This window comes from Cyrtonyx montezumae, unplaced genomic scaffold (assembly GCF_038088225.1).
Source record: "Cyrtonyx montezumae isolate F1298 unplaced genomic scaffold, pur_monq_1.0 scaffold_2, whole genome shotgun sequence".
NCBI classification, from domain to species: domain Eukaryota; kingdom Metazoa; phylum Chordata; class Aves; order Galliformes; family Odontophoridae; genus Cyrtonyx; species Cyrtonyx montezumae.
Window position 1 is genome coordinate 12,621,170 of NW_027071936.1, and position 23,740 is coordinate 12,644,909.

The window sequence follows — 23,740 nt, forward strand, 5'->3', positions numbered from 1 at the left end:
CTCCACCATCATATTTCTGTCTCAGAAACAAAAGACAGGTTTCTTTGTACACTGTGGGTTTTTTTTTTAAAGGGCCATTTGTCCCAAGAGAAATATCTCCCCAAAAAAAATTTTCTCAGCTCTTGAAAAGCAACTATTCTTCTACACAACACAAACTGAGCTTACTTCATATGGAATTACAAACTCTCTTCCTGATAAAGATAATAACAATCACAACATTCTCTTAATGCTCATAGATGTACGTAGGGTATGTTCATGATTTCCTTATTTAAGATGAGTCAGGACACTCCAGAAAACAGTAAAATCCTAACTCATCTTTGAGGTGGACTCAAGCAGGAACACAGACCAAATAAATTTATGAACAAGTAACTTACCAAACACATTTCTGATAACTAGGAGTTTGTAGGGGTTCTTTTTCCCCATTATGGTTCCCGTAAGTTTTACTGATAAAACATTTTGTAATCAGACTCAGACATGACTTATTGCACTCTACCACTTCCTGAAGGGGGGTTGTGGTGAGGAGGGGGTAGGCCTCTTCTCCCTGATAAGTAATGACAGGACGAGAGGGAATGGCCACAAGTTGCGCCAGGGAAGATTTAGATTAGACCTCAGGAAGCATTTCTTTTCTGAAAGAGTGGTCAGGCACTGGAATGGCCTGCCTAGGGAGGTGGTTGAGGCACCATCCCTAGCGCTGTTCAAGAAGCGTTTAGATGAGGTGCTAAAGGACTTAATTTAGTAGTTGGGTAGAGATAGTGATAGGAGGATGGTTGGACTAGATGATCTTATAGGTCCTTTCCAACCTTATGAACTTATGAACTTATGAACTTATGACTGAACCTCATCTAGTTCTACCCCTTCGTTTGCATCAGATCTGTACTTTTGCTTACCAGTTTTTATTACTGGATGCCTTTAACATGCAAAAGCAAAAACAATAAAAATTAAAAATAAATCACATGAAATAAGAAAAAAAATCATCACAGCATTTTAAGCATTACTACAGCAATGCAATTTAGAGGGATGTCTGCTTCAGGCAAAGTTTCTCTATTAAAATTAGATAATTAATTCCAGAGCAACATGAGTTAGGGAAAGATGTAATGCACTGTTATTTACCTCCCTGCCTTGAACACTGGGATGGTAATTAATTAGAGACTGTGGTGTGCACCTGGAAAAAAAGGCCACAGGTCACCAATCAGACACGACAGGTCACTTGGCTCACACCATCTTTGCAGTCGTTCCACAGCAGCTGAGGATCAAACCAGATGTAGTATTTCAGATGCAGATCGGAAGGACTCTATAATCCTTCAGAGTAAACACTGAAATGTCTTTGGCTTCCTTCCAAAACTCACTACAGTGATCTCCACACACTCCTTTCTCAGCACTGAAGCATAGCCTGCTCCAAGTCACAATGCATTAGCGCATCAGTCGGCCTGTATCCTTCCAATACAAAGGAAGGCACTATGCCATAAATTACTGTTAATTCTTTGCTTTATCACATCTAAGTCTGTGAAGCTATGAGGATCAAAACTGGCATCTTCACACAACTTTGCTTTGATGGGGACAAACGTACAAACTCACAATCCGCTGAAAGAATTTTCCAGGTTATGATAGTAGCCAAGACACAGCAACCCACTCATAATAAAAAAATAAAATTAAAAAAAAAACACCTCAAAAGCAGCTATGTTTGGTCCCCAATCCTTCTATGGAGATCAATTTAACAGAGGCATTTTCCACTACCTCATTCCTTCTGACTCTATTAGCTAAGCAGCAGTTCAAATATCGCATCACTCAGACCTCCACGGCACATTAGAGATTGGTGTTAAGGGCAAACACAGAAAGCAGAGTTCCACTCAATGCATCCAGACAACTTTAGTATCTTAGGGTGGACTTCAGTTAACACACTGAGTTTTATTCCCTTTGCAAAAAAAGGTTCATGCATCATTTTTGTGGTATTCCACGTAACCCTCGAAGTCAGCTAAAATATTATCCATTAAAACACACGTTTGCAGTCAGCGTACACGGTTGAGCTACACCTTGTAAGACTCAGAGGTTACTCGTTTTAGTACTTCACCTCCAGCAACTTCAGATCTCTAGCAGAACGCCTTATAAAAACTGTCTTTCAAATAAGAAAATACTTCTTAAGTTCTTACATCGCTGTATTAAACATCACTAAATGAATGAGAGCTTTCTGGCACCTGTTTTAAGCTGTCCCCCAATCAATTTGGTGAGCATTTACTATTTCCACTTTGGACATGCTGTAGACTAACTGCATAAAATACTAGCTGGCCTTCTGGCTGGTATTGTCACATTAATACACTGATCCCTTGGCCTTATAATCTATATTTGACAATCTTTTAAAGAAAGCTTTCATTGGCAACACAGATTTTTAGAGTGCTATTTCAATATAAGCTTTTCACTACAGTAACTTTAGAAAACATCACACTTCACTGAATTTTTGCATCTTTTGTTTCTTATGCATCTCCTCTTGCAATTATTTTGTTTTAAATAATTCCACATAAGGCTACAAACAATAAAAAAACAATCATACCTATAGGCAGCAAATGTGTGTAACATTACAGAATATAAGGTCTGCATAACAAGCAAGAATAGCACTTCAAAGAAGACCAGAAAATCAGACACAAATTAGAGGGATAAGAAGAAAAGAAGTGAACAGAGACCCATGTAAAACATAGAGAAACAGAAAGCTTTAAGTAATACAGGACACACACAGCAGACATGAAAGTAAAAGCAAAGCCACTATTAACTTATGCAAAACTATCTAGGCTGAGAAATAGATTTTAAAGGTACATAGATCCACAAATCCATAGTATTGCCATCTCAAATCCAATCGTGGGCCTTGACTAACAGGAATTGCAACATAGAGGTTTTTGTTTGTTTGTTTTTTAAAAGTCTGCAAACATCCTACATGTCCTCTTACTCTTAGGTTTGAAAATCATTATTTTCAACTGTTAATTGGTACATCTTACATGCACTAACAAGATTACAGATAACTTTTACACACTGTGATATAGGCTTAAGTTGGATTGGTCTCTCAATGCACACATCCACATTCTCTTCTCCAGATAAATTCAACAAAAAAACCCTAAACTTCTTGTGTCCTCCTACTGTCATCAAAGCTGAGCACACGCTTTGCAGTACAGAACACTCCACTTTTTTTAACTGAAAAACAAAGAGAGCTATATAAACAGAGGTTTTGGCACAGCCACCACATTACTTCATCACCTGCTAAGTTAAAAACGGCAAGAAAAGAGCCCTACCTTTATTTACTCAATTCCTCCAGTAAGCACAATAACACCTTCAGATGCCAACCAGAAGTTCAAATCTGTACAACCCAAGTTCTCTGCAAAACCCTTGAGATGTTTGGAAAGTTTTCCTTTACTATCTGAAATTTAACTTCTTCCTGTTTAGTAACTGAGACTGAAAAAAAGCATAAGAGAAGCAGATTAACATTTCATGCAGAATGAAGCCTCTTCCAGGGAATAACAATCTGCCAACGCACAAGTATCTCACATACCACTACTTCAGCCATAAATTGGCATTTATTTGTTTTATACCTTGAAATTAGTACTTGAATGTAATTATACCGTAAAACTGTAGCACTAGAAACATAAAATTACCCAGGCTGGAAAAGACCTCCAAAGATCATCCAGTCCAGCCATCCACCAGCCACCAATATTTCCCTTAGCATACGTCCCTCATTACAACATCTGAACGTCTCTTGAGCACCTTCAGGGATGGTGACCCCACCACCTCCCTGGGCAGCCCAGCCCATTCCAGCACCTGACCGTTCTCTTGGAAAAGAATTTTTTCCTTATCTTCAAACTCAATCTCTCCCAGCACAACTTGATGCCTTTGCATTTAGTCCTATCGCTAGTTACATCTTCCAAGTAGCTGTACAGAGCGTTAAGATCTCCCCTGAGCTTCCTCTACTCTGGACTAGACAATCCCAGTTCCCTCATCCCCTCTTCAAAAGACTCGTGCTCCCAACTTACACACTTAGTGTAGGAAATAATAAATATTTTTAATACACATATAAACCAAAAGTATGAAAAAAATCATATTTTTCCACAATCATTGTTCTATGAGAACAGATTTTCTTCACGCATACTCTTCAAAAGTCAGTTACATTTTGTCACTTTTGTACAAAGCAATTTATGAACAAGTGAAAAAAAAGAAAACAGCTCTTTCAGAATTGTCAGTCTACTACGTTACTGAAATTCAGATACCTCACTAAGTAAGTAGTTCTTCTAACTAACTCATATCAAGAAGGGTTTTCTTATTTTAAGCATTTCTCGTTAAGACAATGAACAAGAATTTGGCACACTGTTGTTTAAACAGATGGTTGCATGCAAATAATATTTGAACCTAATTCAGCTGTTTGACTCTAGAGACTGGTAAAACTCTCGATGCCACCACAGGAACAGCCAATCATTGCAGCAGATTCTCATTTTATAGGAGGGCACTCCAAGCAAAGAGATGAGGCTACAGAAAAAGACACTTTCAACAGCAATACAGTCCTCTACTGAGCTGAGAGCACGCACAAAATCCACAGTTAAGAACATTCTCTCCAATAAAACTTACCCATAGCAATCTGTCCATCACTGCCATAATTCTGCACTGAACCAAAGACTAAAACGCAGACTGGTATGAAATACAACACGCTACAGGAAAGGAAAAAAAGCCCTCTCCACAGTGGTTCTTCAGTTCCTAAAATCGAAGACACTCATTTGCTCAGCAGCCACTTTTAATTTAACTGTTTATCCTCAGCATTTCACATGGCACTACAGATAGTAGTGACCGATCCCAGGTTATCAGAACAACACTCTTGAAATGTTATTATTTCACAAAAGTGAAAAAAAAATCCATTTATCTCATAACAAGCTGTCACTGCGTTCAGAAGAAAACTCATTTCAGCTTTTTAGAGCAGTATCACATTTGGAAGCCAAAAATATGTGAATGAAGCTGAACAAAACGCTTCAGAAGACTATCATAAATAAACTGCAACACGCATCCATTTAGAAAAAAGAACTTTAGCGAGGACACGGGACTTGCTTTCTGTGCCCATGCCTCCTTATTAATGCAAAAATTCATCACAGTTCTTATTCAAACATTGCATAATAATGTGGTATCTATAAAATCATCTCATTTACGTATTTCAATATTTAACACGCATTTTGTCCATGAATCATCTTAACCAGCATTAAATCTTCACATCAAATCCACAGGTAGATTACTGTGGATTTAAGATCATCATCCCATGGGACAAGAGGTTTATAATTATTTTTTTTTCTAAACATACAGGCACTAGTCCAGTGATGAATTTAAGGGGCCTTATAAATTTGGACTATATGACATAAGAGCTCTTATTTCTAACCTTAAATGGTTGCAGAGATGGCAGTCAAACAGCTGCACCCACAGCAAAGCAAACCACCTACTCCAAATTGTAACACTACTGTGCTTCCTCTGAAATCATCTTCCCCACAGGGAAACCAGGAAAACATACATTTGCCCGTGACATATCCCTGCCTCAGGTAACACGCAGGAACTCCAAAAGCCTTTATTTGAAAATAATTACACATTTCCTACTTCAGATTAGAAAACCTGTCCTGACATACTATTTGCATTTCCATCCTGACATCTCCCTTCATTCAAAGCTGCTTCTTCAGCACGCACAGGTCAGAGCATTAGCAAGTAACCAGAAAAAAAAATGATGCTTGCTGGCATTCTAAAGGCTCAACAAATGGGACAGTTTATCATCACCTCACTATTTTCAACCTGCTTTCTTTAGCTGCTCATTGCATTGAAAAATTACTACTATTATTTCTTTTGCTACAGGTTACTCTTTGGGGTTTTCTTTGTGGGTTTTATTTGTCTGCTCTACAGGAAGGAAACATCCCGTTTTCACAAAACTATTACGTGGTCACAACTACATCAGTGCAGAATCCCAGACGATACAGCGTCACGTTCCACTATTAAAGCCAGGAACACCACCAGCCATGCCAAAGCTTTGCAACAGATAACCTCATTTTGGGTTTTAGTTCATTGCTTATTCATCTGTGTAAATATTCTTCTGGAGAGTTTAAGGATCAGTTGCAACAGTTCACAAATAGCTTTACAAAAAAGCGTCCATTAAACTGCATTCCTTGTATATGTATATTTCTTGATATCCCCTTTAATCCTGGGCAATTATAGAATTACAAAGACAATGTACTGCTGGTAATCTGGATTTCCAGCAATAACGTTCTCGTATTCTTTCACATTTCAGCATGCAATCAATTTGACACCAGATTTGTCTTAACACACTACGTTGTTAGCTCACTTGATACGCAATTCCTAGTTTGATAGCACTGCTTTAGTTTCAAGATTTTAATTCTTCTAATTTTCTCATTTCATATTTTCATTCATTAGTTTCTTTTAAACAAGTTTATACTTCTGCCATATGTTCTATCCCCCCTAAAGTAGACAATACATTTTGAAACAGCACAAACTACGCCTCTATCAAAAACATAATACTTGAAGTTCCACTATTTTAGCTAACAGCAACCAGTAAATTACTAGAATCCTGGAATATACTCATGGATTATCCAATTATCAAATATCAATAAGTCATCCCACTCTGTTAAAATGTGAGGAGATTAGCACGTGGAGACAGATGACCTCCTTGAACTACACTAAGAATGAGTCTCAGTTGTATCCTGAGATTGTATCCTGACTGCATTCTGAAATAAATTAGCTTAAAAATGAGTCTTTTGTGGTTTCAAGGCAATCTCAGGAAAAAGAAGAAAAAATAAAGGAAAAAAACGGGAAAGCCCACTACCTGAAAGAGCCCCTGCAGTGCCACAACCTACTCATTGTACTTTACTTCAAATATTCTGCCAAATATGCTGACAGAAGACAAGAAAAAAATGAGCCCTTCATAGGAAGGGTCTAAATTCAACCTTGTGTCTGTCTGCTAGCAGCAACCCTATTCTTGGAACAGGCTTTGCAGTATAATCAAAGAGCATTCCTTGTAAGCAAGACATACAAGAAAGACATAATGCTGTTGGCACTGTATTTTCCATTCTAGTTGTGTGGCTATTCATTCAGAGCCACGTTCTGAGTTGCAAGCATAACTACAGCCTTAAGCCAGCAATCAGCCACCAAACCAAGAAAAGTATCAGCACAGCAGTTTATCTTCCTTAAAATTACCAAGACTGCCATTATGTATTCATCATCATAATTCTCATTAGAAGAATTTTTATATTACTATATGTTTGAGTGGAATTCAGAAAGACAAGTTTTCTGAGTGGTCCTCTACTAAGCACACTGAAAAAAAAAGAAACTGATTTCCATAATAAGAATGCACATAATGCATAACCAACACCACACTTTCATCTGTTTCCAGAAAGGGAATGTTGTTTCCAAAGAAGGTTGACCAGTTCCTTCTCTCAAGCTTCAAAAACCAAAAATGAAAGCCAAAGATCACGCAACATTCATTAAATATTTCAAATAATGCAGCTGGGAGCCACCATCTCTGCACATACAGTGAGGAGAAAAGATCCCTATTTCTAACAAAGTGCACCCTACATGCCTGAGCGAAGTTGGGTTTTGTTTTTTTGTATTATTATTTGGAAGTCACTTAATAACATACAAAACATTCTGCAGAAAGCAGTACAAAACGAAGACAGCAACAGAAGGCATAGACTACTATTAGGTCACAGAAACAATAAAACTAAACATTTTGGAAAAAAAAAAAAAGACACTGGGATAAAATTTAAGCCAGAATTGGAACCCATTAAGTGCCACTGGGGCTACAGAAGCATAATGAGAGTTTCAGACTCTCTAGTATCAGAACAAAAAAGTCTCAACTCTAAATTTCATGCCAAATTAAAAGCAAGGAGGGAAGTCACAGTGGGCTTCCCTACCTCCCAACTTTATTTCCTGGGCACCTGATTCCAGCCAACAGAACACACGTATCTGCTGCTGCTTTGACTGCAGCAGGAATCAGTCTCTTAAAGAAAGTTTGTTGGAACAGCTGAACCTACACCTATCTTACAGTGGCTGCAAGAATACAGCTTCAAGAACTCATGGAAGATGCGTTTAAATGGAAAACATCTAATAATGTATAAAATCTCTCATTCTTAAGAGAAATAGTTGTGCTGCTGTATTTCTTAGCTCTGCTGTAAAACCCTGAAATTCCCAACGATTCCTTATTGAATCATACTCACTATTCATCACTATCAAGCTCAAACCTGAAGATTTTGACCCATGTCATTAAAACAAAATACCATGGACTTGCATATGGACAAGTTCATAGTGGAAAGAAAACTGGCAAAGCTTTCTGCTTTCTGCTAAATAATTATCTAGTGGTAAAACTTTAAGTTCACACTTTTTATTGTGAACAAACACTGACTCTACATTGTTATTAAGAACAAATGCGATAGACTACAGGTTATAGCGCACTGATCCCTATGGTGGCCCCATTAATTAAGAAAAAAGTCCACTTTACAGATGATTTTATGTCTACGGCTACTTGAGTAAAGGATCAACACATGGTCCTATAACAGCTTTCTATTTCCTATTCTCTATCCCTGGGTTTACTTGCTTAAGATACTGTGGACATCATTCCAGTTGCTGCTAGCCAGAGGTCCATCTTTGTTCACAGCATCCCTGTGAACACTTTGCTATAGGATGGAGGTTTAAGAATAACCCAAAGTGATTCTGATGACAAATACCACTGTCATTAGAACCAAGGACCAATTGTGAAGCATCTCTTGATGAAACAGCATAGAAGATGCAGCCCAGAAGGAAAGGTCACTTCTAACAGCAGCAACTGTGTTGGAAGGTGCCTTGGGGCGCTTTCATTTTGCACCATCTACACGGCGCTGTAGAATCAAGTACCACCCCTTCTTTCATTTCTACCAGTTCTCCCCAGTCTTCTACATGTCTGCCTTGGAAGCATTCAGCCCCTTTACAGAGTAGTAGGTTTCTAGTCTTTTGCTACTCTATGCATCCTTATATTCTCATAGAAAAATATGGACCTTCATCCTCTTCCTGGGAAACCTGAATTCAAGTCAACCTGTGCCTCATCAGACACAACTGCCTGCTTGGTGCCAAAGCAGGACTCTGAGTCACCCTGCAGAAACCGCATGATAACTGATGGATGCAAAAAGCCCAGCTTGGCTTTTAAGAGGCTCTGCTACATTTACAGGATTAGTAAATTAAAATAGCAGTTTTCTCTCTCCCAACTTCCATATTCACTAGAGAAGTCATTTAAGCAATAAAAAAAAATCCCTGGTGAATGGAAAAAATGAAGCGTCACACCCATTTTTAAGAAGAGTAGAAAGGACAAATGAGGGAAATAGCCTCATCTCTGTGCCAGGGAAGATCATGGAAAACATCTTCCTAGAAGCTACACTAAGGCACATAGAAGGCAGAGAGGTGATATGGGACAACTAGCATGACTTCCCAAGGCCAAGCCCTGCCTGGCCAACCTTAAGGCCTTCTATGAAAGCATAACTGCATCAATGGACAAAGGAAGAGCTGCTGACACCTACCTGAATGAACTTCAGTAAAGCCTTTGACATAGCTCCCAACGACACCCTTCTCTCCCAATTAGAGATACAGACTTGATGAGAGCACTTTTCAATGGGCAAGCAACCAGTTTCAAGATCATACCCAGAGTGTGGTGGTCAATGGCCCAATACCCAGATACAGATCACTGACAAGTGGTGTTCCTCAGAGGTCAGTACCGGGACAAGTGGTCTTCAACACCTTCACCAGTGACATCAGTGGTGGAACTGAGTGCATCCTCAGCAAGTTTGTGGATAACACCAACCTACGTGCTGCAGCTGACACACTAAAGGGACAGGATGTCATCCAGACACCTAGACAGGCACAAGCAGTGGGTCCGGGTGAACCTCATGAGGTTCAATTAATCCAAGAGCAAGGTCCTGCACCTGGGTCACAGCAGCCCCACTATCAGTACAAGCTGGGGGATGAAAGGAACACAGCCCTGCCAAAACCGGCTTGAGGATACTGGTGGATGGGAAGCTGGACATGAGCCAGCAATGTGACTTCACAGGCCAGAAAGCCAACCGCAGCCTGTACTGCTTCAAAAGAAGTGTGCCCAGCTGTAGGAGGCGAGCCTGCCCCTCTACTCTGCACTGTGAGACCTCACCTAGAGTACTACGTCCAGACGTGGTGCTGTCAGTATAGGAGAGACGTGGACCTGCTGGAGCATACCCAGAGGAGGGCCACAAGAATGATCCCAGGGATGGAACATCTCCCCTGTGAAGACAGGCTGAGAGAGCCGAGGCTGTTGAGCCTGCCAAAAAGGCAGCTCCAGGGAGACCTGATAGCCAAGTCCCTCAATCTTTCTTTGGAGAAGAGGTGCTCCAGCCCTTGGATCATTTCTGTAGTCTTTCTCTGGGCCCACTCTGACAGCTCTACATCTTCCTCGTGCTGGGAATCCCAGATTTGGGCACATTACTCCAGATGGGGCCACACAGGAGTAAAGAGGAGGACAACCACCCCTCTCTTCCTGCTTGCCACCTGTCTTTTGATGCAGCACAGGATACAGTCAGCCTACAGGGGTGCAAACTCACAGTGCTAGCTCACATCAAGGTTTTCATCTACCAGAACCCCTCGTCCTTCTCTGCAGAGTTATTCTCGGTTAATAAATAGTTGATATCGAGTTGAACTACATCAAAGACAAATCGATTACACTGCAGTGTTCATTTGTGAGATTATTTTAAGATAATATCTCCAGGGAGAGTTAAGTTACTCCCCTAATATTTTACCTCTATCCCAATTCCTATGACCAGATTGAAAAGAAATCCCAACAACTCTTGGAATACCTAATTAAATAACCCCCCACAGACACATTCATCTTTAAAGAACTGAGAACAAGAGCAAAAGCTCTTAGGAAAAAAAAGATAATAAAAATAGTTTGAGAACTAATTTTCCACTTCGCATCCAACTCTCCAAGCTTCTCTATTTGCCACACTAAAACTACCTGAGGGAAACCCTAAGCTATACCTCATTACAGATATCCACAGGGTTTGAAAAAATATATATATATAGTTTATACATATATATGCGCATAAAGAAGGAAGGAAAAAAAAGCATTTCCACACTTTTTTTTTTTCTGGGTAGCACTTTAACTTGCAGTTAAGACGTATTTTCAGCTTGTTCACAGGTTCTCTCAAGATGGGACATAGAAGTATTAAGCACACTCCCAATACAAAACCCACTTGGAAACTGGGACATCCCTGTTCAGTAAAAAGATGGCAACATCTAAAAGCAAGAAAACCAGGCTTCTGTCATCTTTTGCCTGAGGAGACTCAAATTCTATCTTTTTGAAAGATGTCTAAACCAACTCATGAGATCAGTCACCAGACCAATTTTTCTACTCGATGATACTTCAACCCCCAGCAGGAAATCAGGATTCTGAAAGTCACAAAAATTGATTAAAGCCCCAAAACGTGGACAAGAAATCCACAACTTCCAGCTCCAAGCCTTTCCAGTCACGTAAATGACAGCAGAACCGTATTCAAACACCTTCCCCACGAGACTTATTTCTTTCTGTGCTCTAGAAACTAATCGGCATGGCATTTTTTCTCCATACGAGCCTGATCTTTTCCGAAGAGGCACTGAAAATATTCCTTTACAAGTCTCTCAAAACACCATGGCTATGGACTACTGTCAGAAAGCAATCTGAATCTCTTCCTGCTAAGGCAAGAACTGAGAGTAGCTTTCATTGCCTGCATGGGTGAGACTTTGCTAAGTCGCCACATTTCCCGGAGCTCAATATACGTTTCTCTTTCAAAGACTTTAAGAAAGGACACGAGTTCTTACTTGCTAGTTCTCAGATGAGTCATGGAATAAGCATCCCCAGAAAGGACACTGCCAATCAGCTCACCCACAGTAACTGCAGCATACAGAGGTCTCCCCAGCCCTGAACCCAGGAAACGCTTGCAACTCACTTTTGTGACCCAGAGCGAGAGCAGCTGAAGCCCAGAAAGCTGAGAGAAGGGCAAGCACAGGGAGGACAAAGAAGAGCATCTTGGTGAGAGGTTAAACTACCCGTTAAACACACGTAGCTCCCATCTCACGTTAGCTATTCTGAAACAAGTCTCAAAGCACAGCCAGTTACTCAGCTTCATAATCCGTATCAGTTGCCTAGAAGTCGATAGAAAAGCTTTTAAGTTCTTTTGAGCTAAGATCACAACTACAGACAAATCGCACGCTTACTTCCAACAAAAATAATCTGCAAGAGGCAGATGCTTACTGCACTGATAATTTCCATTTGTTTATTTAACAGTCATACAACATAACCAACATTAGTCACTTGATTCCTATTCTCCCCTACTCCTTCCATTCTGTACCACTCACATATTTTTAAAAGGCTTTAACCATTCTTTCCCTATATCTTTGTGTTTGTTTTTTTCCATCTTACATCTATGATTCTGCATAAAGATTTTTATTCTTTTTTAAATGAATATTTGATTCCAGGGTCCTTCCAAATTGTTAATAATCCTATAAAACAGAGCTGTCCTTAGGCGCACAGTTTGAACCCCAGTAAGTGCAATCAGCATTACTGAAAGACTACTTTAATAACAGACTACTAAAACTTAGAATTAAGCCACAGAGTCAGCAGAGTTCACCTTATTCTACCAGACAGCTCAACCCTAACACCATTCCAGTCATATCTGGGAAAGAAATTGCAGTAGCTATCCAAACCTGCACAAAGTTGATAAAGAAACCGACTAGTGAGAGGTTTATTAAGCTAACATTCACTATCCTAGCTCAGATAATCACACATTTCACAATCCACTAGAAGACACAACCTGTTCCCTTGCTGTTTTTTTTTTTTAACAGAAGAACGTGCCCTCAAGCAGCAGTGACGGTCTCACCTGCTGCATACTGGTGCCTCCAGCCCTTCAGCATTCCCAGAAGAGAAAATGATTATGTTAAAGGTCACAGTTGCATTGTTAGAGTTACTGTTTTAAAGGGCTAGCCCAAAATAAACCTTAACATTTAAAGGCCTACACAGGGCAAACAGAAGAGACTTCATTCCATTCACTTATTTCCACAACTTGCATCCACACCATGGAGAACATCCACTGATGGCAGAGAAAAACCAAGGGGGAAGAGGGACAAAAATGCACTTCCACAGATCAGATGAGTTACAAATCGCGACCCTGGTTATGATATTCAATTGCAAAGGAAAAACAACGCTGTAGTCTCATAGTAGCAGTACTGTTTTCTTAGCTGGATCAACATAGGATTTTTTTCCACAAAAATTTCAAATCCAGCCTTCCAGTCACATCAAAAGTAACCCAAATTATCTGAATTTACTGCATAACACAAATGGAATTTTCAGGCTAAATGTACACAGAAGACAAAAACACCAAAAGAGCTTCTCATACACAGGTTTCCATAAAGAGACGAGCAGCGCAAACTTGCAGAGGACTTCACAGAAGGCAAAAGAGCACAACCTATTCCCACTAGCTATTCTTGTTCCAACACCATCTCAAGACAGCTATTAATCAGAAAATCATGCCTGGGACATAGCTGTTCCCAAATCCCCAGTTATCACAAGAGGACTATGATGCAATGGAAAGCATCAGGTTATGTTCTCCATGAATTAGATTCTATTTGCGAAGCCTTGAAATCTGAAGCATTGTACAAAGGCAAGCTCTTCATAAATTCAAATGAGCTTCCAGCATCAGCATAAAGAGTACAGCACTACAGTGTCAAAAGAAAACATGCAATGGCAGCCACTCATGCAGTAATCCTTATTTTCAGCAGTTGAGCAAGGACAGCTCTCGATTGCTATCTGCTCTAGATATGCAGCACGGAGTACTGGAAACTGCAGTCTCCACTAGCCACACTATGTATTCAAAAAGCAGGTGGCTATAGTATCCTGTTTTACACAAATTAGTTAGAGCACTCAGATGTCTGGCACACAGCCAGAGCTCCCAGATGGACAATGTCTAAAGGTTTCCCCAGAAGAAAACATAAAAATAATAATAATAATATTAAAAAAATTAAAAGGCAGCTTTAGAGCTGGCTATAACAGACTTAGTATTACACTAAATCATAATGGGAAAAGCCAAAATTAGTTCAAGCAGAAATGTAACCTAAATTAGGACATTAGTAATTAGGGCAAGCTGATACAAAAAAAAAATCCATCATGCAAAACGTTATGAAGAAGCCAGCAAGGCCTCAAGGGGCCGGGGAAGACACGTGAATGGCAGAAAGTTAGCTAACAGTAATTAGTGATTATGAACGAGAACTTTCTTCTGGATTGACCCAATTAAAATAAGTAGAAGTCCTTCAAAAAGATATGCATAAATTTAATTTACGCAAGACTGAATTTGACAGAAAAGATTCTTAAGCATTTTATAAGCAGAAACACTGAAGGTGGCATGCAGCTATTTCATATCTCATGAATAAGCTGCAGAGGTTATTTAATCCATGCAATAGATCAAAGTTTCCTCCTTAAGCTTCAGAAAGAACTTCATGACTGGGTAAAGACACTTGAAAGTTAGTTACTCGTTTACTAAGAAGAGTCAAAACACCGCGTGGATTTCAGAATGACCACAGCATCCCCCATAAAAGAAATAGAAAGCGAATGAAACCACAGAGAAGGCTCATCTTTATCTCCCACCAAATTTGACAGCTAAACACACATGATGATATCCAGAAGACCGGATTCTCAGAAAGGTGAACATACACTCGATTAACCCAAAGTCAGTGCCAAACATTATAACATACCAACACTGCCTTAAAAGAACTCAGCAACTTCCCTGGTTTTCCTCAACCCCTAGCTTTAGCCCAATGCAGCCTCTTCATAAAACTGCTTTTTAAACAAATCTGCAGACTTAGACTCATTCCTCTCATAATCTCTTTCAGAATACAGGAATAATTACCTATTTTTAATCTCTCTCTGCATTGTCCAACCTTAGCAGCAACCTTGACACGCCATCCACCTATTTCCCTGATGCTTTTGACTGATTTCATCCTACTCCTTAATCTGAAAATGCTGTTCCTGAGCCAGTCCATATGGCCACTACTTTACCGCGCTATCTGCACGACTGGGTCAGGCCAACAGCCCATCTAGCCCAGCTTCCCTGACAAATGGGATAGGAGTACTACGTAGAGAGAGAAGGAACCACACAGTGAGTACTGGGCTCTTCAAGATATCAACTAGAACAATCCTGTCACCAAAGTGATGCATCACCCTCTAGAGAGGAATAATAAAACGTGCTACGAACACATTTTAAACAGGCTCACTTGTAAAAAGAGCTGCTAAAAGTTTTTATATATCACGTCTTAGTAATAATTGATAAACACCAGGTTCTGCTTTGCCTTCTTAGCTTTATCTTCCATTTGCACTGAACTTACTGATGCGAACACTTGTGGAAAACTCAGACTACACATAGTTTACAGGCTTTCATAGATGTCTGAAACTTCAGATTGGTCATGAGAGACATGGAGACTTAAGGTGATCAGCCCACTCTACATTCCATGCATTTCTCAATTAACCACAAAAGTTCCTTAAATACCTATGCTTAATAGTCAGGATGATACTTCCATTTTCACTGACAGTTACTAAGTTATTTCCGAAGTGCATCAAAACTCCCCAAAAACACACACTCCCAAAAAATGACCTCAGATCAATATTAAGTATACCCATAAATACCCAGAATATATTTTACTAAGATGGAAGTTGGTAATGCTCAAGTGAAGGATAAGTGATCCTCATGGCTCAATAAGCTTGAGCTGGGTTAAGTCTGGTGAAAGACATCTCTCATCCTCATCTACTTAGCCAAAACTACTAAAATTATCCTTGACTGTTATTGGATCATCAAATTAGATGCCTTCAGAATCAAGTCTAAACTCATTCATCAAAATGGGTACGAGCCACCCATTATGAAAGTACCTTAAGAAGTAAAATTATTTTATAAATGCCTATTTGGAAGCAGTACAGATCCACTCATTTACACATACAGACAAGATGTAAAACTACACACAGTTTATTACCTTTATTGATGACCTAGACAAGAAGAATGACTGCACCCTCAATGAGTTTGCAGATGACATCAAGTTGGGACGTAGCGTCCACTTGCCTGGGGGTAAGAAGGCCAGGCTGTATCACTGGGGTGAAGTTAATGGGGTGAAGTCCAACAAGACCAAGACATGATTTAGTAAGGAAATTGTAGTGGTCAGAGGACAGTTGGGCTGGAAGACCTTAAAAGTCTTTTCTAATCTTGGTGATTGTATGATTACTAAGACAGCTGACTGTCCATTTTACTACAGTAAAAAGAAGGAAGAAACTAGAAGCTTGACCCAGCTAAAGCCACAGATTTACCTCATCATCTACACTGTAAAACAGACAGAAGTGACTGAATTAGGATAACTGTAGCCAGAGGTGTACTTGGGAAAACTAGGAAAGACTGTATGCACCAAGAAATGCTCTAGAAGCTCTTGGGTTTCTATCATACATCGACACTGTTGTTTAGACAGAAAATAACCCAAACACTTTTTAAAACATGCACCAAGGTAGGCAAAACAATGTACTGTTATGAAGACATTCACGATGCATTTTTGACTACTGTAATACATTTAGTTCTACCAGAATTAACTTTGTTTTTTTCTCTACAAGAAGCACACAGTAAGTCTTGGTGACCAAAGATGAAAACAGGAGAATTTTAGTTCATAAAATCCATTAGATTAGTGTTTCAGAAGCATTCATATCAGATTAGAAACCTGCTGCATCAGCAGGTGAAGTAATTAGCTTTCAGTATGAATTACAATAAACAGGGGTTACAGTACAGGAAGCACAACAATGGAAAAATTAGAAGAAACAGCAGGAGGCACATCAGCAGAAGGAAAGTAAGTGCTAGTCCCAACATTTAACTACGATTTGTTCCTGAAAGGAAGACATGTGGTGGCAAGGAGGAAAGTTCCTCCAGAAGAAAAAAAAATGAAAAGAAAAAAAAAAGGAGAGTACTGATAAGGCTGGAAAGAAAAAACTTCTAGTTTATTTTTGCTTGTGGTTTTACTTAAGTCTGGCAGAAACGAGAGAGGTGAAAGAAATACGTTTTTTAAAATCGTTTTACTCTTGGCTCTTCAGATCCAGTTACTTCTTAATTATCTTTGGATGAAAAAACAATTGCCATTTGTACTTTATTACTAGGGGAATCTTGGTGAGAGCCTCATAATCCACAAACAGAATCAGAAGCAACAGCACACACTCCTCAGGGAAAAAAAAAAAAGGGACAAAATCGTACAAGTCTCCTTTGCAACGCAGCCTAAGGAGGGGGAAAAAAAATCTAAAATCAAATAGCAAAATCAATATTCTAGTTAATAGAACAATTAAAAGCACTAAGGCTTCTTTTGAAAAATAGCTTAAAGCAAGGTGTGGCATTCCCTTAAAGGAGGGCAGAAAGCCTAAAACATCTGATATCTCTACACGCTAGCCAACTGGAGACCTGAGCAAACTCTGACATGAAGTCCTCAAATTGAATCACGCATCGACATGGCACCAAAAGGAGATAACTGTACAGCCAGCTGCTTGAAGCACAGTTGAATTTTGCCAGAATATCTATTTCCTTCTGCAAGTTCAATACAGCAGTTAACCACTGCACACATGCCCCACTCATTATGAACGAAGCACTTGTCAGTGAGCCTTTTACCTCCTGCAAGACAAGGATATGCAGTGACCTAAGTCTTATACAAGGAAGTAGAAATTTGCCATGGCTTAGAAATGACATGACATGGACATATGATACAACAGAAGCCTGCTGAGAACGGAGCCGAGCAGAAGCTCCATCCACACTCTTAACCATGAAACATTTTAGCCCTGAAGGCCACAGACTGTATGGCCCTCATAGCAGGTTCAGAAAATACATCTCTGAATTTGAAATTCTCAGATCCCAAAAACCTTCTATGACAGCAGTAACACGGAACTTGTAAAAAGGAGTTATGCCAAGCAATTAATTATTTTTATTACTCTTTCTGAAAAATTCTTCAGTAGCAGCAGTGTCATCCCCTCTTTACTACAAAATGCACATTACTATTTTAAGACTGTAACATATCCATGTTTAGCCTACTGTCTTTCAGAAAGATAACACAATACTGTTTGAACAAGAACATATTTCCAAAATTAATCACGGAAGAGACTTTCTGAAGCTCAGCATCTTTTTCCTCAGTTTTAAGTGCTGAAATACACAAAAGTGCCATCTAAGATGGGCTGGAAATTTAGGTTCTCCAAGAACAATGACCAACACAAAGCAGTCAAGTTGGAAAATTTCTAAGAGTAACATGCCCATAGACAATAAAATGAAACTAGATTTTCGATACATGACAGAAGTAAGCTCACAAAGCATTCTGTTTCATCACTAAACAGGGAAAATGCTATAGCTGCCTCTCAGCTCCAAGATCCAACATTGCTGGACAAAATGAGTTACCTCCTCCAGTAATCAGGACAACAGGAGCTTAAATTTCTTTAATAAGCAGCAACTCAATTACTGTGTACTTCAAACTCTTGACCTTTTGAGTCTTTCACATGTAAAGCACGACCATCTCTTAAATCCTTAAGATAATGAACATCAAGAGGGTACCTTAGGCTTCTCTCAACTCTGGCAAAAACAAATTCACCGTAACCTGCATGTGCTGCAGTAAGCCCACAGAACATAATTTAGAGTAACATGCCTGCTCAAGTATTTAAAGAAAAAAAATTAGGTCAACTAACCCTCCTTTCCAAAAAAAATGTTTCACCTGACAGAGTGGTTTTGTTATGAAGAGTAAGCATGTAGTCACACCTTTCTACAGAGATTTGCTCAACCCTCCCTTCAGTTTGGACTGAAGACATCGTGTTATTGCGATCAGAAATTCCCCCAGATACTGTTAAGAGTCCTCCCTGCAAAGAACAAGAAGCAAACAAGCTGATTTCTGCTACCACTGCTGAGATAGTGCAGTTATGAGTCACCAAAGTGAAAGAAACTCACTACTAGGAGTGGATATTTAGGGCTTAACCCCACTATCAATGACAGAACTCAGCATGATTTTCATACCCACCCACTGAACCTGCATCCACATGAGTAAGTTCACTTCAAAAGCTATTGGGAAACATGAAAGCCATAGCCAAGAATCACTTTTTTCACAGAAGCATCTTTTCTGCACACGTACACAGGAAAAAAGTACACCGCTGCCAACCGACACTTGACGTGGCTCATTTTCTGATCAGCTTGATTTTTAGAAGGAAATCACCGTTAATAACCGAATAGAGGCAGAACTCAATGCCAGATGGATAAGCATTACTTTGCACAGAGACATGGATGCTTCAACTTTTCATCTTCTACGATGCACTCACGTTTGAGAAAGCAAAAATGTTTAAAGTTTTTACTAGATAAATGGGTAAGGAACTCCAGAAAACGGATGTTTTTTGTATCAAAAACTCAGTTCTTTGGCTACTTTGTGTTTTTGTTTTTGGCATTCCAGTTTCAATCAAACCCCACAATACCAAGAGATTATCTCCCTCCAAATGAGGAGCTGAATGGTTTTCCTGAGACTCGGGAAAATTGAGGGACGTACTTCTTCTTATAATACTCCCTCCTCCCCAAAAAAAAAAAAAAAAACTGGAACAAAAAAGTTAGCATTCTCACACAATTCATTCAAGTAAAGAACCAAAACTGTTAGTTAAAGGCTAGTTTATTACAATGTTATAAAATGATATGTTGCTGTGCAGTAAGTATCAACTGATCAGTTCTGCTTTGTTAGTAAGAAGGGGGGGAGAGGCTTGAATTTCAGCCTCCCACACCAGAGGCAGGTGTGCTGGAATACTTGGGGAACCTTCTCAGAGAGGTCAGGGATGTTGTGTCACTCTGACAAAGTGAAAAGACGGTTCCAAGAATCTCCAGAGCCAGAAACTCTTCCCAGCTTCTAACTGGAAAAAGACCCAGCAGAACACGTTCTACTGATGAAATTCACCAATCCTTTCAAAACTAAAAACAGACTCTCTTAATTTTTAGTCCAAAACAGAACAGTAAATAATCTCAGAATGAAGAAGCTTCTACGCTTCTGACTATTTTCCCCAACCTCTTTTGACTGCTGTAAAAGATACGCTTCCCTCCAAAAGGCACACCTTCTCAAAAGAGTATGCTAGATAAAGTAAAAATCAAACATCCTCATGAATAATTCTTGCCTTTGCAGACAAGTGTCCTAAATCTAACTATTATCCATAATTTCCTTTAGATTCTCCTATGTATCTATCTGAGCACTGAGTTTCCTTAAATAGAACTGTCTAGAGCACTCTAAGCAACTTAAATCACTTCCTCCAATGTGAAGCATCCCCCTAACAAGTGCCCTACAGTTCATTTTTGCCTGTACTGCAGTTGCTCAGCATTGTGACTTTCAACCAAAGTTGTCAATATGAAATATTCTAAAACATAGATATTATAAACAGTCAACAAAGCACACACAGGTTTAACGGCTGCTAAATATTTACATGTAAACTGCAAAATGCTACTAATCATGTAACAGAAAACCAAACTGCTTTTAAAAACCTGTATGTCTTCCTCACTGACCTTCCTTCTGCTACACTTTACGCAATTGCATGGTCTCACTTCCTGGTTTTGTCAGAAGCCACGCTTTTTTAAAGCCAAAGGTGCTCCCTAAAAGCAAGGAGGAGGAACAATGTGCAGATTTAGAGAGGGTTTTTGAGAATTCTGGTAAGAGTGGAGCCATCTGTGTGAACAATTTCTCCTAATGTTTGGTCTCCTACAGTAAAGAGTCTTTAACAACCAGCCTAACAGCTTAACACGAGGCCCAAAGAGTTTAGTGGTATGTATTTTATCTGTATTTTCTACAAGATGCATCACCAGCTTTTAGCTCAATTATTATTAAGCATTAAAACTGCTTGCATCACAGAATAGCACCTGGCTTGGTCATTCATTACAAAGTGAAAACGCTGAGATCGAGTCCTATTTCCCCCCATAAACAAAGTAAAACACGTAAGCTTCCTTCCCCACTTCCTAGTCGACAGAACATCCGAATTCAAAGCCAACCAAAAGCAGACAGGGGCATAAAATGCCCGGGAGGAGTTGCTGTAACTGAAGGCAACAACGTGCACATCAATGGCAGCTGAAGCTACTGATGAACATTTAACTTCCTCATGGAGCACACCTGTTGGAGGACTAAACACTGCAATACACCTCTCATAAAAACGCAGATATTAAAAGCCAAAAGAAAAACAACATCAAAGTACATGGGACTCTTCCATGCACAGACTGTGTCACTCACACCCGAAACAGCGGCCGACTTACCAGATTGAATATCGTATCCACGATGTCTCTGTTTGTCACCTCACCAACCTCCACCAGCCCTGCCAGCACGGCAAACTTCATCCTGATCCCTCGGATGGGGACCCCCGGATTCAGAGGCTGCCGCACGCTTCCCCCTTGGGCGGCGTCTCCTTCTTCCCCCGCTCCTCCTCCACCATCACCTGTTGGCTGCACAACTTGTTTGCCGTGGCTCGCCATGGCCGGTGCCCTCCGTGCGGCGGAGCGGGAGGAAGGCGCAGCACGGGCCGGGGGACGCAGTCCGGCCGCGCTCTTCTCGCAGGAGGCGGCTGTCAGCGGCGGTAGCTCGGCCTGAAGGACGACCGAGACGTCGGTGAGATCGCCGAGGGCATAGCACTCCGAGTCCCCCCACTCTTGCGCTCGGGGTCCCCTCACCCTTCTCGATCTGCGGAGGCGGCCGCGCCTCTCCCCGCGGAAGCGCCCTCAAAGAGAGCTTTCGGTTTTTACTTTTAAGGGGAGGACGCCCGCCCGCCCGCCCTTGCCGCCCTCCCCCGCCCCTCGGCCGGCGCGCACAGGTGCGCCCAGCGCACCAACTCCGCACTCACCGCTGCGCCCGCGGAGGGGGGCGCGGGCTGCCCGGCTCCGGCGGGGCGAGGACGGCCGCGGGGACCTCCCGCTGCTTCTCCCCGGAAGGCCGCCGAAGTTCCGGCCGCCGCCGTTTCACGCCGCGCTCTCAATCTGCCCCATCGCTTTCCTGCCGACGCTACCGCTCTCTGCCGCCATGACAGCGCTCAGCCCCCGGAGCGCCGAGGAGCCGTGCGCCTGCGCGGCCGCGCGCGGGCGGGGCGGGCTGCAGGCGCGCGGGGCCGGAGCCGCGGGCGCGCGCACGCCCAGGTGCACTCAGGTGCGCCAGGTGAGCGCGGCGGCGCGCGCCACGATGGCGGCTGCGCCCAGGGTGCTGTCAGGACGTGACAGGATCCCCCGTCTGCCTCGGGGATTTAGCTTGTTGCCTTTTGAGCGTCTGTCACGTAGAACCGAGCCACAGTCTACTTCAGTTAGTCCCGGGGCAGTTGGCTTGGACCTGCGTTCACCTCATCTAGAAACAGCAATAAAACAAAAGCAAAATGGTTCTGCTAGGAGGGGAGTACGCTTAATCCTTTTCCTGGAGTCTTCTGCTGAAAAGAACAACTCTTTAAATTGTGTTTGCATTTATGCTTCCTACATGAGCTTCTTATTTCACAGCAACAACAACTAACACACCTGTCATGAACTTTGGCAGTCATTTCACTACTCTCATTTAAGCACTGCCAACCTGGACACTTCAGCCACATAAAGGCACATAGAGCCCATGGTGGTCATAAGACAAAGTGAAGTTAATTTCATAGTCACTAATAACATAACAGCACATCACACTGCTGCTAGGAGACAGCACTCCCTGGGGAAGGGGTTAGAAAATTCTTGGAATTAGCTACTTCTCTAAGGTTGGAAAATTCTTGACAATTAGGAAAAAAAACAAAACCAGCACAATCCCATGTGGATTGCCAGATGCTCATCTTTTCATTAAGAACTGTGCCTATTAACAACTGCTTCCATTTCAAAGATAAGAGATTATTTTTTGGCTGTTCAGTAAAAAAAACTGATTACTACTTAGGAGAAAAACTGACTTTGCATCATTATAGTGTGATTGTTACAGAAGTAATGGAAAGTTTATCTAATTCTGTTGATTATGCATAACACAGTTGGCATAGCATGTGTTACTCAAAGTCCTTTCCAACTTCTTGAACCACGTTGCAGTTTGCACACTTAAAATGCACAGTTTGCTCTAAATCGGTACAGTGTTACACAACTCAGCTTTCATCTCCATTGAGTTTAAGACTACGTGCTATGCTTTTTGGTCAAACCTATCTGTGTACAGGTGGGCAAATATGGCAGAGAATGAATAGGCTGAAAAGCCATGTCCAGCTATTATGGAAAGCAAAGCATTAAGGAAGAACTTCATTCCTGAAGATTTCAAAGCGACCTCAATTTTCTTTTCTAGCTTTAGGATTACATCTTAGCCTTCCTGCTACACTGCACTCTAGTACATAGACATCAGATCAGTTAAGCTCTTTTGCTTACTGCAAACATCTCTCAAATTTGTTTTCCCTATCCACTTGACAATGACTATGCAGCTGCTTTGTTCTGATTGCCATGTATGATACTCTTTATAATCGTACCTACCTCACGTTTCCCAACTCACATGTTTTTTCTCCTCATACAGATCTACCTGTTGCTGTCAGCTTCTAAAGAGGAAAGCACTGCTTTGTTATGCATGTATACAGTGGAATACACTGAGGCCTTGATGTCCACTATGGCAACACAAAAAAAATCTCCCGTTGGAAGAGCATCTGTATACGTACCACTGCTGTTGGTTGCATTTGTTCTGTTTT

General features: G+C 40.9%; 1 protein-coding gene across 4 annotated transcripts in view; it reads right to left on the reverse strand.

The window, feature by feature from the left end:
• The window catches only part of LRBA (LPS responsive beige-like anchor protein), a 363,630-nt gene extending 341,573 nt beyond the window's left edge, over positions 1-22,057 (reverse strand). For 3 of the 4 annotated variants that reach the window (XM_065736363.1, XM_065736364.1, XM_065736366.1), the window contains exons 1-2: positions 21,917-21,968; positions 21,336-21,662 (exon numbers count right to left, since the gene is read on the reverse strand). In XM_065736363.1, the coding sequence (XP_065592435.1) occupies positions 21,336-21,551 (216 nt within the window). In that variant the 5' untranslated portion in view covers positions 21,552-21,662; positions 21,917-21,968. Of the gene's footprint in view, positions 1-21,335; positions 21,663-21,916 lie in introns of all 4 variants that reach the window. The other variant, XM_065736365.1, reaches the window with a different exon arrangement.
• Positions 22,058-23,740: the final 1,683 nt, after the last annotated feature.